Source organism: Molossus molossus, unplaced genomic scaffold, assembly GCF_014108415.1.
Source record: "Molossus molossus isolate mMolMol1 unplaced genomic scaffold, mMolMol1.p scaffold_m16_p_7, whole genome shotgun sequence".
Classification (NCBI taxonomy): domain Eukaryota; kingdom Metazoa; phylum Chordata; class Mammalia; order Chiroptera; family Molossidae; genus Molossus; species Molossus molossus.
The window spans coordinates 109,429,031-109,448,536 of record NW_023425401.1 but is presented as its reverse complement, the minus strand read 5'-3'; the positions used below and the strand labels follow the sequence as shown (position 1 = coordinate 109,448,536).

At 55.4% G+C, this 19,506-nt stretch overlaps 1 protein-coding gene across 2 annotated transcripts; it reads left to right on the top strand.

The window, feature by feature from the left end:
• The first annotated feature begins 1,500 nt into the window (after positions 1-1,500).
• Positions 1,501-6,715, top strand: CRYGN (crystallin gamma N). Of its 2 annotated transcripts, none has more exons than XM_036247239.1 (4): positions 1,501-1,536; positions 3,178-3,426; positions 5,402-5,547; positions 6,478-6,715. In XM_036247239.1, exons 1-4 carry the CDS (start codon positions 1,516-1,518, stop codon positions 6,611-6,613), a joined length of 552 nt encoding a protein of 183 aa, XP_036103132.1. In that variant the 5' UTR covers positions 1,501-1,515; the 3' UTR covers positions 6,614-6,715. The 2 variants fall into 2 exon arrangements, with proteins under 2 accessions (XP_036103132.1, XP_036103133.1); XM_036247240.1 differs by lacking the exon at positions 1,501-1,536 and adding an exon at positions 2,005-2,041.
• Positions 6,716-19,506: the final 12,791 nt, after the last annotated feature.

The window sequence follows — 19,506 nt, the reverse complement described above, 5'->3', positions numbered from 1 at the left end:
AAAGTATATATTTAAAAATAATTTTCCCATTTGAAAATAAAGGAAGAGACTTCTTTTTCTTCCAGAGTTTCTTTCTCTGCGCTGTCACATGTGCGGAGCCCGGTGTCCCATTGTTCCCAGGCTGCTGGGTGCTGTCCTGCCAGGTGTGCCCCACTCTTCCTCCCCACCTATAAATAGCCCACCCTCCACTTCTGAAATCCATCACCCCATTTCCCCGTCCCTTTCTTCTAGTTTATCCAAAAATGTCACACACACTCAACGTTGCCTCCCTGTCTTTGGAATGTACAGGCCTGTGTGACTTCCCCACGAGCACGTATTAAAATGTTGATCTTCCTCCTGTTAATCTGTCTGCTAACTTGATCATTAGTCCAGCTTAGAAGAGTTTAGAAGGTGGGAGGGGAAGTGCCAACCTGTCTCTTAGCCCCCACACCCCTGGGCCCCAAGAACTGCAGGAAGGACCTCTTTTCACTGGCCCTGGAGTGTTTCATGGGGAAATAGTGATAAAAATGCACTTTCCTGACAGCAGCTCCAACTGCTCCCCACAGCCCCCCACCCCCACCCCCCTTGGTGACGCCTGGGCACGCCTGCGAGCACAGCTGTCTCCCTTTGATCTCCCAGCTGGCCCCAGACCCCAGAGACTGTTTGTGTTCACACAGCTCATCTCCCCGGCAGTTTGGGGTTGTGCATCTTGTGGCCTCAGTGTTGACTGTTCACTCCACAAACAACCTTTGAGCCTGTTATGTGCCAGGAACTTCCTCCCCCTGAGAAGGTCTCACGCTGGAGCAGGGCTGGCTGGTGTTCCTGCAAACCCATCCTTGCCATCACCCAGGGTGACCTGGCCACAGAGACGGTGGCCGGCCAGGAGGACAGACCTGGTCAGAGGCGAGTGACACCAAAGTGGATCAAGGGTGACACCGTCCCTCGGGGAAGGGGGAGAGGGACAGGGATGGCATTCAGCAGGGTCAGATGTGGGAGGTGAGGGCCACTTGGCAAGAAATGTGGGGTCGGCCAGGGGTCAGGGGCTGTAGGAACAAACAGTTCGGGTGGGCTGGGAGCTGAGGTGAGAGAGAGCTGCAGGGTCAGGCTGTCTGTCTCCTTTGCCCTCAGGGTGAGCAGGTGAGCAGGTGAGAAGAGGTCAGGGCGTGGAGGGGCGGGGGCGGGGCAGCCCAGCTGGAGAGGGAAGACCAGAGGACCCCGGCCAAGGGCAGAGGGGCCAGTGGTCCAGTGTGTGGTCCTGACTCAGCAGGGACAGTGGCAGGCTGGGGTCACAGGGAGAGGGGCCTGGGCTGGTGGCTGGGGGCCCCGGTGGGCGGCGCGGGGACCTCGTGAGCGCCGCTCTGACGCCGGGCCTGGGCTCAGGGCGCCGTGGGTCGGGTCCCAGGCTGGGCGGCCCCTCGCAGCCTTACACGCCGGAAAGCTCTAACGCGCCGGCCAAGCAAATCTTTTGTTGGGGGGCGCTGACCCAGCAGGGCGCCCGCTATATCTGGGGGCTGGCACGGGGACCGGCAGGCCACCATGGCGCAGTGCTCCGGGAAGGTAAGTGAGACCCAGTAACATGGGCCGCTGAGGGGAAGCCCAGGGGAACTCCCCCACCCACTGTTGGGATGCTGGGGGCAAAGGGGGTGGGGATGGGGGCACACTGTTGCTTGAGGCTGAGGGCCTCTCTGCTGTGGCAGGTGGGGTCTCCTCCCCAGCCCCTCCTGCACCGGCTCTGTGGCCCCACCCCCACCCCTTCAAGTCTGGCGCAGGGAGGGTGGTCAGACCTGAGGGGGCATTGGCTGCGATGGGGGAGACTTGGCTTGTCCTGCAGCCACAGGTCTATGTGGTTGCTCCTGCTTGGGGCTGGTTCTCTGCAGAATGTTGAGATTTGAGGGACCTTGGAATCCTGTGGGTGATGGTTCTCCCTAAATATCTGAAGCCAGACTTGTCCTGTGCAGGAAGGTGGCACATTTGGGTCTCCACCCCTTCTCCAGCTCCCCACCCAGCTAATCGGTCACCAGGGGCTACAGTCCGGTGACTGTAGCAGTCTGCATGGGCTAAGGTATGCTTCAGTGACAAACAGCCCCAGGAGCCCAGGTCCATGGGCACACACCCTCCCCTGTGTCCCTGAGGGAGTGCCAGGACATGGTGCCGGGAACGGGTGCCCTGGCTCCCAGAACTTCCACACCCACACTGTCCTTCGGCTGACCTCGCCCCACTCCAGTACGTCCAGAAGGGCAGTGCTGCCGGGGGGACGGACCCAAGTCTGCGAGGATTCCAGGGCCCAGGCAGCATCACTTGTGCTTTGCCCGGGCTCTTCTAGGAGCACGGCTCTGAAGCCCACGGAGTTAGAGTGGTTGCAATGTTCGGGTTCTGGGCAGAAAGTGAGTTTTGGGGTTGACAGGGTTCAGGTTTAGTCTGGGCACAAGGAGACCTCGTCCCTGCTACATCACCATGGGACATCGTGTCTGAACTGCCCGCTAGGTAGGGGAGGCTCCAGTGTGGCTGGCCTGTCACCCAAAGGGGTGGCCTGGGAGCGAAGGGAGGGTTGCTCTGGAGAGCCCCTCCGAGCCACTAATCCCCAGCCAGGCCCTGACTCTGGCCGGGAGGTTCAGTCTCATGGGGAAGGGGCCATCCCCGAACCCGACTTTCTGAACACTAAGTGCTGGCTTACGATGGTGGGTGTTGGTGAAGTGTCATCTTTTGAAAACATTTCCTTGGACGTTATGTTTTTTCTTTTTTTTCTTTTTTGGGGTACGTGCCCCTAGCGGGAACCGAACCAGTGACTCCCTGGTCCGCAGGCCGACGCTCAACCGCTGAGCCAAACTGGCCAGGGCTGGACGTTATGTTTTAATAATAAACAAGAACTGAGTTTTTAAAAATGCAGTGGGAGTTTGGAAAGAGCCCGTTTCTACTGGACCCCTAGACAAGGGGGGAACTCCCTGTCCCACGTAGAATTTTCTGGAATTGGCTCAATGTGAGCTCCTGGACTGGGAGGGACCGGCGCCGGGCCTGACTCCGACCGGCCAGCCGTGCATTCCTGCACTGGGTCCGCAAGCGGAGTCCTGCAGGCGGCAGCTCTGGGCTTCGGTGACCGGCAGTTAGGGCTCCATCGCGGGTGCGGGTCCCAGGTGCCTGCTCCCAACACTGAGCAGAGAGAAGCCTGTGACCTTGCACCCTCCGACCCCACCTTCCCAGATCACTCTCTACGAGGGTAAGCACTTCACCGGGCGGAAGCTGGAGGTCCTCGGGGCCTGTGACAACTTCCAGGACCGCGGCTTCATGAACCGGGTGAACTCCATCCGCGTGGAGAGCGGAGCCTGGGTCTGCTTCCACCACCCTGACTTCCGGGGCCAGCAGTTTGTCCTGGAGCACGGCGACCACCCCGACTTCTTCCGCTGGAACGGCCACAACGACCACATGGGCTCCTGCCGGCCCGTGGGAATGGTGAGTGGGCCGCTTCGCCGGGTGTCCCGCGGTGACTGCCCCGGCCCGGCCCGCGTGGGACAGCTTTAAGAGCCGAGGGGCCCTGGGCTCTTGAGCTCAGAGAGATGCCCCACAGACCCAGCCCCTCCCGTGAGTGTGGGACGCATGGGGACCCCGTGGGAGAGCCCCTGGACCTCTCTGTGCCCGAATTTTCAGGCATATTTCAGGAAAGCACTTCCCATTTCTCATCCCGCCCCGGCTGCTTTGGCTCAGCGGTTAGAGCGTAGACCCTCTGTCCAAAGAGTCTCGGGTTCGATTCCGGTCAAGGGCACGTACCTCCGTTGCCCTTCAGTCCCCGCCCTGGTCAGGGTCGGGTGGGTGGCAGCCAATTGAAGTGTCTCTTCCACATCGATGTTTCCCCCCACCCCTCTCTGAAGAGAAATGGAAACATACCCTCAGGTGAGGATTCAAAAGAAAATTTTTTTTCTCATCCCAAAATCTTGCTGAATTTTCCACTTCAAATGCTGTTGGAAATCCTAGAAGTTTGGCTTTGCAACCAGATGGGGGAGCTCTTAGCTATAAAGTAAGGCCGCTGTGGGCTTGGTGTGTCCTCGGGTAGATCCTCTTGTAAAGAGCATTTTTCAAGCCGCCCCCCCCCCCAACCCCATCCCCCTTCCTGTGCTCAGTGGTGGAAAGATGAGGAGGAAGTGTCATCACCTACCAGTAAGGGGAGTTTGGGGGCAGGAGCCAACAGGTGGCTGCCTTCCCAGGGGCCTTGTCACGGTGGGATTTGAGGACGGGTGTTCCCATTGCTTAGGATTCTCCCAAGTCACAATCCCTATTCACCCTGCCGCGAGGTCTGGATGGCCCGGTGGGAAATGGCCGATTCCCCTGACCAGGGGAGCGGCTCTCCAGGCCTGGGGTGCTGGCGACCACCTGAGGAACCCTGGGGAAGGGGCCTCCGGTGTGGGGCTCCCTCTCTTTTCTACACGGGTGCAGAACCAGCTGGGCCCGGTGCTGACATTGGGAGCGAGCTTTCTCAGTGTCACCGCCAGGCCGCGGACATTTGGGACAAGGAATTGAGTGGCTGGCCGGGGAGCCTGCATAGGGCTGTTTGTATGAGAAACATCGCAGGTATCTTCGGAATGACCTTCCCCTAAGAGCGTCCTTCAGGCCAGCTGTGACCAGACCGCGGCCGGTCGGGAGCTGGCCGCCTCTGTCCTTCGGAAACACAGGACTCGGAGGGAGATCCGTGTCCTCTTCCAGGGATGCAACCAAAGCCTTCTCTGCCTTTGCTTTAGACGTCTGGCTTCGTGTTTTAGCAAATGGTTCTGTTACAGTTTGTAAAATAGTATCACTTCAAGGCTGGATTGAGGCCTGTGGCCCAGGACGGGGGGTGGGGGATGAGGGACACAGGGCTGAGCACCAGGGGGGTGCCCAATGCTCCGGGCTGGTCGCTGCGGCCACTGTCCCTCAGGCAGTCTGGCCTGCTCTGCCCTGTAGTTGAGGACAGAGGCAACTGGACCGGTTCGGGGGCTCTGCTGGTTTGGGGGCTCTGCAGCTATTTATTTATTTATTTATTTATTTATTTATTTATTTATTGTACAGATAGAGTGGGAGGGAGAGAGAGGAAGAGACAGAGAGAGAGAAACATCGAAAGGGACACATCGAGTGGCTGCCACCGCACGACCAACCAGGGCCGGGGACAAACTGCAACCGAAGTGCGTGCCCTTAGCAGGAACCGAACCCGGGTCTCTCCGGACCGCAGGCCGACGCTCTAACCGCTGAGCCAAACCGGCCAGGGCTCCGCAGCTTTTTAAAGTAGCACACCCCTTTCATCCAACCAAATCTCGTGTGCGAGAACAAGAGAGGACACGTGTGTGGGGGCCCAGCCCAGGCGCTCTCGGGTGCCCGGAGCCCGTAGTGATGCCAAGTGTCCCGCGGAGGGACACTCAGCACCGCCGAACTTCTTTCCTCCCTCCGCCGGGGTCCGCAGCACGGGGAGCACTTCCGCCTAGAAATCTTCGAGGGCCGCAGCTTCACGGGTCAGAGCCTGAGCTTCCAGGACGACTGCCCGTCCCTGCAGAGCCGGGGCTGGGCCAAGAACTGTGTCAACGCCATCAAGGTGTACGGCGACGGCGCGTGAGTAGAGATGGCGGGGTCACCACTCCCGGCCCCGCTGGGCCCTGCCAGGTGTGGGAGGCTCTGGGGTGGATCAGACAGGCCCCAGCCGGTGGGCAGCTTGTCCCCGGCCCGGAGGCCCTCTCCCCGCTCAGCGGCACCCTCAGCCCCAGTCCAGCAGTGGCTGCCCCCGCGGCCCAGGGAGGCCGCAGTAAGGGGACGCGGGTCCCAGGGCGCCGCTGGGGAAGCGGCGGGGGACACTCTGCACACCGCCCGGTCGCTGTAACCAGACGGATCTCACAGACTGCTCTTCAGTTTTTCTGAATGGGGAAGGGAGGCCCCGGTTCCAAGCAGCTGAAGGCCAGCTTCTCCCTGCAGCTCCCTCACACACCGGGTTTGGACAAGGACAGGGACGCAGTGGGAGGCATGAGGCGGGGGACTCCTAGGGGTGTCTGCAGCTGAGGCTCCCTCCAGGCTGTGCCTTTCCCCAGAGGCGGGAACCTGTGTGCGGAGGCACTTCGGAATCTAGGCACACCCATGGGAACAGGGGAGCGTTGGCTGATGAATGGTAACTGGTCCCCATTTTGTGCCTGCGCCCTGCCAGGTGACAGGTACTGTCTGTGCGGGTCCCTTCCAGGACCAGGAACGCGTGGCAGAGGGTGTATGTGTTCCTGAATCATTGGGGTCTCCTGGCCCTGGCAGACTGATGAATTTAAAACGTCACTTCTACTGAACGCCCTTAGTGCCCACGTAACACCCAGCACGCGGGTGGGCCGAGGGGGAGGAAATAAACCAAGAGCTGGGCTGTGTTCCCCAGAGAGAAAGGATGGACTCAGGCCCCGGGTGGGGAGAGGGGGTGGGCTGGTGCAGGGAAGGAAGCGGATGCGGGGCCTCCGGGTGCCCTGTGCTGCTCAGCACCCTGTCCCCTGACCAGCCACCCCTCTGCCCTAGGTGGGTCCTGTACGAGGAGCCCAACTACCGGGGCCGGATGTACCTGGTGGAGCGGGGCGACTTCCGCAGCTTCACTGACTGGGAGGCCCACAGCCCTCGTGTCCAGTCTCTGCGCAGGGTTGTCAACTTCTTCTAGCTGGGCTGCCACTGTCCGGCCAGGACCAGGAGAGGCCCGGGACGGGGCGGTCCCTTCTGGCCACTTGTGGGACTGGGGACCACGGGGAATAAAAGTCGTAAAGTGGGGAGTGAGACAGTCTGAGTGATTTCTCTGCCCCTTCCGACATCGGTGCAGCCTGGCGGAGGCACCCCACGCCCTGCGCAAGAGGCTGGAGGACTCCCCAGGGAACCCGGAGGGTGGGGGAGGACACTGGGGGGCACCCCCTGGGGGAACATTAGGGCTGGAAGGGACCTAAAGGGCATGGAGTCCAACCCTTTTGTTTTACACGTGAGCCCTGAGTGGGAGTGACCACCCAGGGCCCCATAGCGAGCTCCCAGGGCAGCCAGGACAGGGCCAGGGCGCCTCCTCTGATCCCAGGACACCGCCTCCAGGTTACGGGACTACAGGAGGGAGGAAGTGAGGGCACAGGGGCAAGGACCAGGCAGCGATGGGAGGGCCTGAGGTGGGGGACCCCCGGGAGGGTCTGCAGCTGAGGCAGAGGCTCCCTCCAGCCAACCTTCCTCCGGCTACGCCACCACGGCACTAATAGCAAACCAGGTCGTCTTTAAGCCCGGAAGGAATCAACATGGAAATGTTCTGTCACTGTGTCTGAGTCGGGAAGACCATTTGTTTAAAATCATAGTCTTGCTTTTCATTTCTCTGATCGTTTGTTCGAGGAGGTGGATGTGAGCTCAGCCACACTTGTGTCCAGTGGTGGGGGAGGCCCTGCCCGTGGCCAGGCCGCTGTCTCTGCTCAGCTGGCTGAGCCCCAGCCCCTCGAACCTCCACGCCAGGCATGGGGAGGGAGGGTCAGCAGGTGTCCAGGATCGTGCACCCCTTTAGCCATTGTTGATGATGGTGATGACAGCATCGAGCATTGATTGAGCATCGAGGGTGTGTTACACTCGACTAGCAGAATCCATATAACTTTACTCATGATGCACAATAACACCAAGATTGTGATATGCTTGTTATCACCATCACACATGAGAACAGCTAGACACAGACAGTGTGAGCAACTTGCCCAAGGTCACACAGCAGTCAGGATTCAAACCCAGATCGGGTGGGTCCCTTTGCCCTACCTACCACTCTCCTGCACATACTGGTGTATCTGACCACAGTTAAATGAACAGTAGCCCACCCATGAGTGATGCCACACTAACAGCACTGTCCCCTGTACCACCTCATTCCAACTCCCTGTGACCTGGGAGGAATGGAAGCCGGACACACTTACCCCGGAGCAGGCTCATGGGGAGAAGCAGGACCTGCCTTCTCCACTCACTCATGGGGAACACTGGGCCTGAAGCGTATTAGTCAGCGTGGGCTGCTGTAACAAGTAGCACCTCTGAGGGTTTCGAGAACAGACAGTCATTTTCTCGTACTTCTGAAGAAGAATAACGTCAGGTACGTCAGGTGCTGTTTGCAGATGGCTGTGTTCTCAGTGGCCTCCCTCTGCACCTTAATCTCCTCCTCCTCCTCCTCCTCCTGTCCTCCTCCCCCTCCCCCTCCCCCTCCTTCTCCTCTCCCCCTCCCCCTCCCCCTCCCCCTCCCCCTCCTCCTCCTTCTCCTTTGTTAATTCTCACCCAAGGATATTTTTTTCATTAATTTTCAGATAGAGTGGAAAGGAGGGAGAGGGAGAGAACCATTGATACGTGAAAGACACATCGATTGGTCACCTCCTGTACAACCCTGACCCAGGCCAGGGCTTGAACCTGCAGAACAAGTAAGTGCCTTTGACCAGGAATCAAACCCACAACCCTCTGGTCAGGGGACCAGTGCTCTAACCGCTAAGCCACACGGGCCAGGACCCTAATTTCTTCTTATGAGGGCACCAGTCATATTGGATTAGGGTCCATACTGACTGCCTCATTTTATTTATTTATTTATTTATTTATTTTTTATCCTCACCTGAGGACACTTTTTCATTCTTTGTTCAGATAGAGTAGGAGGGAGAGAGAGAGAAACATCGATGTGAAAGGGACACATCGAGTGGCTGCCACCCGCACGACCAACCAGGGCCGGGGACAAACTGCAACTGAGGTGCATGCCCTTAGCAGGAACCGAACCCGGGTCTCTCAGGACCGCAGGCCGACGCTTTAACCGCTGAGCCAAACTGGCCAGGGCTGACTGCCTCATTTTAACTTCATCACCTCTGTAAGGATCTGCTCTCCAAGCACAGTCACGTCCTGAGGTTCTGGGGGTCAGGACGGCAACATGCGAGTGGGGGTGGGGCTCAGTTCAGCCTACAGCACGACCCAGAGGCCCGCAGCCGGCTTCCTGCCCTGCGGGGTGACTGCAGTCACCCCTGTTCCCACCCGGTGCGGCTGCAGAAGCCAAACCAGGAGCCCGGGAGAAGGCACTGCATGAATAGTGGTCATTAGTCCTAAGTGGTACACTCCACGCCCCCGGGGTGCAAGGGGGAGCCCGAGGAGCATCTGCCTCACGCGAGAAGTGAGCGAGCTCTGGGTGTGGGTTCTGTCTCCACCGTAGACAAACCGCCCGGTGCCTCAGTTCCCCCAGCTGTACCGTGGGGACCACAACAGCGCCGCCTCCTGGGGATTAAATGAGAACTGGGGCTGGAGGGAGCCCTCCCGCCGGCCAGGGAGCTCCTCCAGCCCCCAGTAGCCAGGGGCGGAGCCAGCCCTCCCGAGCATTCCAGAGGTTTCCGGAACTCGCCCTCCAGCCCCCAGGGCTGAGCAGGAGCCGCACCTCATTAAGTGGTGATTTAATGCTCCACCGATAGGCCTGTGCTCCTGGGTGACCTCCCCCTCACCCCAACCCCCTGCTCCCTAATCTGTCAGCAAATCTGCTTTTGTCCGAAAGAAGAAAAACAAGATTCCCACCAGCATGCTTGCGGGCAGCCTGTCGTCTGTCTGAAGTCTGTCCAGGGGGTCGGAGGACCCAGGGCCAGGCCTTCTGAACAGTCATGTGCTTCACATATTTCTGGCTCTGCTCTGTGGTTTGGGAAGCTGGGCTCTCACAGGGCCATCTCCCCTCAGCCCTTGTCCCCCTGCCCGCTGGGCCCCTGCTGACCAAGTCACACACGTGGTGTTCATCAGGCCCAGTCTGACCACAGGACCAGCATCCCCTTGGCAGCCCAGCAGAGGTTCCCTGGGCAGCAGCGGGCTGGCTCTGCCCTCTTCCCGGGCCTCCCTTCCCCCTCCAGGTGAGCCCATCAAGCTCCCTGTGCCCCCAGGGACTCTATATACATCCTCACCCGAGAACATTTTTCCATTTTTTGTTCTGGTAGAGTGGGAGGGAGAGAGAGGAACAGAGGGAGAGAGAGAGAGAAACATCGATGTGAAGGGACACATCGAGTTGCTGCCACCCGCACGACCAACCAGGGCCGGGGACAAACTGCAACCGAGGTACGCGCCCTTAGCGGGAACCGAACCCTGGTCTCTCTGTACCACAGGCTGATGCTCCAACCGCTGAGCCAAACCAGCCAGGGCCAGAGTGGCACTTTGGGAAGGTGAGCAAGTCCTGGGGGTGACAGTTGCTCAGCAATGGCAGCGTGCTCCCTGCCGGACGGTGAGTCTCTGCTCTGTGTATTTCACCACAGTAAAAGCAGAACTCCAGCTTCTTGCTACTGGGGTGCTGAGGGCTCTGGGGAGGTAATTGGGTATCAAGGTATCAATCAAGACCTTCCAAATCCTAGAGGACCCAGCAGGTCTTACCTGCCCACCCCTCCCCTTACCTGAAGAATCTGTCACCTCTTTTTTTTTTTAAATCCTCACCAGAGGATATTTTTCTATTTATCTTCAGAGAGAGTGGGAAGGAGGGAGGGAGAGAAAGGGAGAGAGACATCAACCTGTTGCCTCCCGCACGACCCAACCAGGGCCGGGCACAAACCGAAACAGAGGTACGTGCCCTTGACCGGAATCGAACCTGCGACTCCTTGGTCTGCGGGCTGGTGCTCTAACCACTGAGCAAACGGCCAGGGCGAGAATCTGCCTCCTTCTTACTGGTCTCATTTGGTTCCCATCGAGTGCTGTGTGGTGACAACAAAGAATGTTGTGAGTGCAGAGTGCAGGGTGGCTCAGGGAGCTGGGGTGAGGGCCTGGCTCAGACCTGAGCCCCAGACCCTGCTCAGCACACACATCTGGGGGCAGTCCGGGGACACGGGAGGCAGCGACTTGCATCGCGGGGTGTGAAGCCTGGACTGTAAGATGAGCATCTCTGTAAACAGGCCTCGGCCCCCCTGCCGCCCACAGCAAAGCCGCAGTTTGGAATCAGTGACGGTAAACATCCCGGGAGTCCAGCTGACGCGGCTCCTTGGTGGGCACTCAGCCTGAGAGCGACGGGCGGTGTGTCCCTGGAGCTGACCTCTCTGGAAGCCGAGGCCAGCCCCTGGCTCGGGGTGTGGGGGCAAGCCGAGCAGTCAGAGGTGACACACGTTACTGGTCGGGACCCCCAGGACTGAACATCCTGGGTGGGGAGAAGTGGGGACGCGTCAGCCACGAGGAAGGGTCCATGTTCAACTGGAGGGGGTTTGGCGATTGTGTAGAACTGCCCAGGTTGGTGGATCGAAGTTAGGAGACTGGGCAAGAAGACCCAGCCACCCCCTCTCTGCACACACCCTGCCTGTCCCCAGCACCCACACTGGGGGCTGAGATGGCTGTCCCCTGGGTCCCTTTCCCATAGAAGACAGGGGAGGCTGCCCCCGAGTTTCGAGTTTCGGCACAGGGAGCAGGGAAGCTGTCGACTTCACAACTGGGCCCCGGCTGCCCTGGCCCTGGGGAGCCTGAACCACGTGGGCAGAGAGGGTAACCAGAATGGGCGCCACCCACAGTAAGTGGCTGCGGGCAGAGACCTCAGAGAACTCCCTTCCTGAGGCTGGGAGACAGGAGCCTCAGGGATGACAGCAGCCCTCCCCGCAGAGAGGGGGCGCTCAAGTGCCGCTTTGTGCCTCGTGGAGGGGCTGGAGGCCAAGGCCAGGGAGGATATCCATCTCAAAAAACAAGATAGAAAAGGTATGTGAAGAAATGTTGGAAAAAGAAGGAAAAAAGGTGAGGCCGAGGTAAGTCAGCATCCCCAATATGACAGGCAGCTCCAAGGCCCGATTCTTTGCTGGAAGGGGACTCTGGGTCGGGCCAAAGCAAGCAGGGAAATGGGCCGGTGCCATGATGCAGTGTCCACAGGATGAAAGGAAACCAGTTCCCCAGGAGGAACACAGCAATTCCTGGGACTCGGGCCAGAGAGGAATTCTTCCCGGTGTCCTCAGGACCCACGCTGGATTTCACCGGCTACATCCTCTGCAAACCCTCCCCCACCCTCACCCCACGCAAAGAAAATCGCAGGCTTCCTGGGATTTTGTTAATGACATCCCATAGGGCCAGGCCCCTGGCATCGTGCCAAGGTAAACTTTATGTGGGGGAGAAGATTTTAACATCCCTTGTTTACATGGGAACATTCAGCTAATTCAAAGCAAATCGAATTGGGCTATTAAATAGGGCCTGGCCATACTGGGTTGTCAGTAAATACTAACAGCAACAGTGCAACGCAGCCAACAGTTACTGAGCGACGACTATGCCCCAAGCAGGGTGTTAAATCATTTCTACAGATCATGAGGTGGGTATGTTGTTCTCTGTCTTTGACAGTTGAGGAAATAGACTTCAAAGGCTGTTAGACAACCTCAGATGCCACCTTCAGTGTGGCTCCTTGTGGGAGAAAAATGGGAAAGTTTCCCGAGCCAAGGCAAATGGACTCCATTGGAAACCACCGAGGCGCCTCGGCCGTTTGGATGAGAGACGACGGGCAGGGTGGCCGGTGGCCGCACCGCCAGGAGTCAGAAGGGCAGCAAAGGATTGTGGTTTCTAGGTGACCCGTAGAGACACTGAGGCCCCGAGAGATAAAGGGGTTCGCTTGTGGTCACAGTCGGGTCTCCAAGGTGGGGGGCTGCCCTTGTTTTCTAGAGTCCCTTTCTTTGGGGAGCTGCCTTTGGGAACTGAGCGGAGCGGAGCCCCTGGAAAGCAGGGGGCTGTTGGAACTGTAACCGTGGAGAAGTGCGAGGGGTTGCCGGCAGCGACACAGCGACATCCACCCTGACGGCTGAGTGTGACAAGTTGCTCCCAACCAAATCAAACTCAAGGTGGCGCAATGAAATTCTCTCTCCTTGGAAAGTAAGTCTGATGTCAAATTACACCTGCGAGAGGGCAGCTGGAGCCAAGTCCACTCAAAGCCTCCTGAGCCACAGTCCACCCCTTTTGAGACCCATGGCCTTGCCCTGGTTCTTCGTCTTCTTGAAACCTGGACGCTCACGTCTCCCTTCACTTGATTTTCTTCCAGTGAAGCCCCTTTCCTTTAAAAAGACATGTTATTACTGTTGAGAAAGAGAGGAAGGGAGAGGGAGAGAGAAACATTGATGTGAGAGCGCAACATCTTTCGGGTGCCTCCTGCACGCCCCCTAGCGGGGATCTGGCCAGAAACCTGGACATGTGCCCTGACTGGGAATCTGACTGGCAACCCTCAGGGATGACACCAACCAACTGAGCCCCATCAGCCAGGGCTGAACCCTCTTTTCTTGATAAACTCACCCAACTCAGTTTCTTTCTCCGCAACCAAAGATCCCGACTGACGCCCCTTCGCCCCTGTTCTATTCCCAACAAGACAAAGGCAGGTGGTAGAGAGGGGCGCCGCCGGCCCGGGCTTCCCTTCGGCAGGGCGCTGACCTCCTGTAAAGTACCCTGTGTGGGATCAACAACCCCGGTACGAATTAGACTTGGCTGCAGCATCCCCACCGAGAGCGAGCAGATGCCTCATTCTGTGGGCAGCTGGAAGTCTTCTGCAATGAGTGGAAACAGATGTTGCCACATCAGGCGCCCTGACGGTCCCGCCGAGCCCCCGCCAAACACGCTCACGAGCACACACACACTCCAGCCAGCAGGCTCACTGTGTTGGGTGAGAATAATGACTGCTCACAGGAGAGATGCCCTCGTATCGGGCCCCGGAGACTCCTTATCATCTCGCTTGTGTCTGTCCTCAGAGGCACGCACGGAGGGGCGGCGCCCACACTCCTCGTATCATTGTTCGGGACAGAGGCCCAAGCTCTCTGTCTCTCTAGGAAAGTTCAGTGGGACTGGAGAAGGAAGGACCAGGAGCGTCCCGTGTCTTCGGCACAGAGGCATGGGCCTGCTCTGTCCACGCCGTGATTCTCTGTCGTTTAGACTGGGGTCAGGACACACCTGACACCTCCCATTCATTAGCTGAGTGACTTCGTCTACGTAACCTCTCCGGGCCTCAATTTCCCCACCAGGAAGATACTCTGTAACCTAGGAGGTTGTTACGAAAGTTAAAAGTTATTACCCAGGGTGCTGAGCATAGCGCCTGCCTTAGGGTCGCCACTTGATCACAGCGGAATAATAGTAACATTCCAGTAGCATGGGGACTTTTGTTCTTGTGGTGGTGGTGGGGGGGGTAACATCTACAGAAAAGGTTCTGCCAGTCTTGCAGATCGTCCCTCTCCCATCAGTGAAGACAGAGAACTGGTCCTCTCCATGATCTGTCGCAGGCTGGATGCTGGTGACAAGTGTGGATGGGGGGCTAGTTTCAGGGAACTACTTGCAAGAGGAGTTCGTGGAGTTGGCGTGAAACCATACACCAACCAGGCTGTCGCCTGCCCCGTGGACAGGCAGGGGGTTGGGAGGGGGTCTCTGCCCTGCCTATCCCTCCCTCTGCCTCAGAAAGACTGGAATCGGGACGGAGGAGGAAGCTCTGCGTCGTCCCCTTCCCCGCAAATGGAAGCTCGGTACGGAAGAAGGAATCAGACCAGAACCCTGACCAAAGGAGAGGGGGCACTCTGCTACAGCAGCGACCCGAGGAAGGTCCCCGAAGGCCACAGGGCCAATAACACGAACGGCGAGGCGGCAATAACGTGGCGCGCTTAGCTGAACTCTCGACAAAGCGTTTGGATGGTTTCCAGCCTGTGACTCTTGGAAATAAGACGGTTACGAAAATTCATGTGTAAGTCTTCATATGGACATATGCTTTCATTTCTCTGGGGTAAAGAGGAATGGATGAGTCATCTGGTAGGTGTGCTTAACTCTTTAAGAAACTGCCAAACTGTTTTCCCAAGTGCTCGTGCCATTTTATATTCTCATCAGACGCGTATGAAAGTCCTGGCGGCCCCTCCGCTTGCCAACGAGAAAGAATTCTTGGAACAAGCGGGAGTTCCTTGTAGCCCTTCTAATAGGTGTGTCTGGTATCTCGTTGTGGTTTTAATTTGCTTTTCCCTAATGGCTAGTGATGTTGAGCATCTTTTCATGTGCTGATTGGTTATTTGTACATCTTCTTTGGGGAAATGCCTTTTCAAATCTTTTGCCCATTTTTTAAATTGGGTCATTTGTCTTTTTATTGTCAAGCTGTAAGAGTTTTGTGGGTTTTTTAAAAAATATGATTTTATTGATTTTTAGAGAGAGAGGAAAGGAGAAGGGGAGATAGAAACATCGAGAAGAGAGAAACTGATCCTGCATTCTGCCTCCTGCATTCCCTCACCGGGGATTGATCCCGAAACTCGGGCATGTGCCCTGACTGGGAATCGAACCAGTGACCTCTTGGTGCATGGGTTGATGCTCAACCACTGAGCCACATTGGCCAGATGAGTTTTGTGTTTTTTAAAGTATATTCTGGATATGAAACCCTTATTAGAGATGTGATTTGCAAATATTTTCTCCCACGCTGAGTTTTCACTTTCTTGATAGTGTACATTGAAACATAAAAGTTTTACATTTTGAGCCCTGGCTGGTTTGGCTGTGGTTAGAGTGTCGGCCCATGGACCAAAGAGTCACAGGTTCAATTCTGACCAAGGGCATGTACCTCGGTTGCAGTTTGTCCCCGGTCCCGGTTGAGGTCATGAGGGAGGAGACTTGTCGATGTGTCCCTCTCACATCCATGTTTCTCTCTCTCTCTCCCCCCACCCCACTCTATCTAAAGATAAATGGAGCCCTGGCCAGTTTTGCTCAGTGGTTAGAGCATCGGCCCATGGACCAGAGAGTCCCGGGTTCGGTTACCGCTAGGGGCATGTACCTCTGTTGCAGTTTGTCCCCGGCCCCGGTTGGGGTCATGTGGGTGGCAACCAGTTGATGTGTCTCTCTCATGTCGATTTTTCTCTTTCTCTCTTCCTCCCTCTCTCCCTCCTGCTCTATCTAAAGATAAATGCAAAAGTGTCCTCGGGTGAGGATAAAAAAAATTGTTTTAAATTTTGATGAAGTCCAATTTTTCCTCTTATAGTTTGTTTGCTTATGCTTTACTTGTATCTAAGAAATTATTTTCTAATCCAAGGTCACGAAAATTTACACTTATGTTTTCTTCTAAGAGTTGTATAGTTTTAGCTCTTACTTTTAGGTCTATGCTCCATTTTGAGTGAATTTTGTGTGTGGTGTGAGGTATGGGTCCAAGTTCATTCTTGTTTTTTTAATCCTCACCTGAGGATATTTTTCCATTTTTTGTACAGATAGAGTGGGAGGGAGAGAGAGGAAGGGAGAGAGAGAGAGAAACATCGACGTGAAGGGACACATCGAGTGGCTGCCACCCGCACGACCAACCAGGGCCGGGGACAAACTGCAACCGAAGTACGTGCCCTTAGCGGGAACCGAACCCGGGTCTCTCCGGACCGCAGGCCGACGCTCTAACCGCTGAGCCAAACTGGCCAGGGCTCATTCTTTTTTATTTAATCCTCACCTGAGGATATTTTTCTCTTTATCTTCAGATAGAGTGGGAGGGAGAGAGAGGGAAAGGGAAAGAGAGAGAAACATCAACGTGAGAGGGAAACATCGACTGGTTGCCTCCCACACAACCCCAACCAGGGCCGGGACTGAACTGCAACCAAGGTACGTGCCCTTGACCAGAATCCAAACCACGACTCTGGTCTGTGGGCCGACGCTCTAACCACTGAGCAAACCGGCCAGGGGCAAGTTCATTTTTTTGCCTGTGCTGTTCGGTTGTCACAGCACCATTTCTTAGTTATTTTATTTTTTTGTTAATCCTCACCTGAGGATTTTTTCTCCCACTGAGGGCAGGGTGGGGGGAGAGACAGAGAGAAAAACATCCATGTGAGAGAAATATTGATCAGTTTCCTCCTGAAGTTGCCCAGACTGTGGCGGGGGATCGAACCACCAACCCAGGTATGTTCCCTTGACCAGGAATCAAACCTGAGACCCTTGGGTATGCAGGCCGACACTCTGACCACTGATCCACACTGGCCAGAGCCCAGCACCATTTTTTTTTTTAATCCTCACCTGAGGACACCCCTCCAGTTTTTTGTTCGGTTAGACAGGGAGGGAGAGAGAGGGAGAGAGGGAGAGAGAGAGAGAGAAACATCGATGTGAAAGGGACACATAGAATGGTTGCCACCCGCATGACCAACCAGGGCCGGGGACAAACTGCAACCAAGTCACATGCCCTTAGCAGGAACCAAACCCGGGTCTCTCTGGACCGCAGGCCGACGCTCTAACCGCTGAGCCAAACTGGCCAGGGCCCCAGCACCATTTTTTGAAATGATTGTTCCTTATCTCTTTGAATTGTCTTGGCTCCCTTGTTGAAAATGAATTGAACACAGATGTATGGGTTTATTTCTGGGCTCTCGATTCTATTCCATTGGTCTATATTTCTATCCTTATGCTATGTGTTGGCTGAGTTTTTAATGTTCAACTAACCTTGAATTCCTGGGATAAACCTCACTTGGTCATGATGTCTTATGATTTTTGTATATTATTGAACTTGATTGCTGAAGTTTTGTTTAGAATTTTTGCATCTATGCTCACTATGAATATTGGTGTAGTTTTCTTATGATGTCTCTGATATTGGTATCAGACTAATACCAGCCTCATGGAATGAATAGAGAAGTTGTCTCTCCTCTTCAATTTTTGAGAATTTGTGGGAAATTGGTATTATTTCTTCCTTAAATGTTTGGTACAATTCCCCAGTGAAGGTACATGGGCCTTAAGTTTTCTTTGTGCAAAGGCTTTAGCTACAAATTCCATTTTTAAAATAGAGGGCTCTTCAGATTATACATTCTTTTGATGGAGTTTGTGTCTTTTATGTTTCTTGTGCTTAGGTTTGGTGAGTTCCTGGCTCTGTCGATTATTATAATTATCATCAAATTTGGAAACTTTCAGCTACTATTTCTACAAATGTTTTTCTGTTCCTTCTTCTCTCTCCTCTTCTTCAAGGACTCCAATTGCTCATATATTAGGCTGCTTGAAGTTGTCCCTGCTGTTCTTTCATTTTTTTATTTTATTTTTTATCCTCAACCGAGGACATTTTTTCATTTTTTGTTCAGATAGAGTGGGAGGGAGAGAGAGGAAGAGAGGAAGAGAAACATCGACGTGAAAGGGACACATCGAGTGGCTGCCACCCACACAACCCAACCAGGGCCAGGGACAAACTGCAACTGAGGTACGCGCCCTTAGCGGGAACCAAACCCGAGTCTCTCTGGACCGCAGGCTGATGCTCTAACCACTGAGCAAAACTGGCCAGGGCTGTTCTTTCATTTTTTAAAAATTCGTTTTCCTGCCTGGCCAGTGTGGCTCAGTGGTTGAGCATCGACCCTGCACCAAGAGGTCGCTGGTTTGATTCTCAGTCAGGACACATGCCCAGGTTGTGGGCCCAATCCCCAGTGGGGGGGCATGCAGGAGGTGGCCAACTGATGTTCTTTCATTGATGTTTCTATCTCTCTCTCCCTCTCCCTCTCCCTTCGTCTCTCTCTAAAATCAATGAAGAAAAAAAATTGCCCTGGACAGTTTGGCTCAGCGGTAGTGAGTGTTGGCCCACAGACCAATGAGTCGGGGGTTTGATTCCAGTCAAGGGCACATACTTCGGTTGCAGTTCGTCCCGGCCCTGGTTGGGGTCATGTGGGAGGTGGCCAGTCAATGTGTCTCTTTCACATCGATGTTTCTCTCTCTCTCTCTCCCTCCCTCCCATGCTATCTGAGGATGAATAGAAAAATATCCTCAGGTGAGCATCAAAAAAATAAACTCTTTTCCCTGTTTTTCATTTTAGATAGTTTCTACTGCTAGGTCTTCAAGTTCACTGATATTTTATTTTATTCTGACACACCCAGTCTGCTGTTAATTTCATCCAGAGTTGTTGTTTCATTTTGGACATTGTTTTCATCTCTAGAAGTCCAACTGGGACTTTTTGAGATCGTCTGTGGGTCCACATCACCTCTGAGCACATGGAATAGAGCTATCATCGTGGTTTTCACGTCCTTGCGCTACAACTCTCGGCCTGGGTGGGGGTTGGGCAGTGGCCTCTGTTTTGTTCCCAGCCTCGAGTAGTTTGCTCACAAGCGTGTGTTGATCAGTCCCAGCTGCATACAGGAGAGGGCCTGTCTGTGGGTCTCCAGGGGCCTCTCCTCTGTGGTAACTCTAACTCTAGCCACTGTATTCTTCCCAGACACTCAGCTGTTTCCACAACACAGGGGGTCCAGTGACGCTGTCTGGGTTCCCCTTCCTGCCCTGTGGTCTGGACATGCTCTCTCAGGGCAGTGAGCTGAGCCAGCTGCCTCGTTTCTTGCTGTCTCTCGGGAACTGCCCTTTCATGGTCTTATGTCCATTATCTTGAAAACTATTGCTTCGTATATTTTGTGTGTTTGTTTTTTGGTTGTCTCAGGCAGGAAGTGGTAGGGTAACCAAAGAGTCTCGGGCTCGATTCCAGCCAAGGGCATGTACCTCAGTTGTGGTTCGTCCCAGACCCTGGTGGGGGTCATGCAGGAGGCAACCAATCGATGTGTCTCTCTCAAGTTGATATTTCTCTCTCTCTCTCTCCCTCCCTCCCTCCCTCCTTCCCTCCCACTCTATCTGAAGATAAAAGGAAAAATATCCTTGGGTGAGGATTTAAAAAAAAAAAGCCTTTTGTCCAGTTAGCCTCTGACA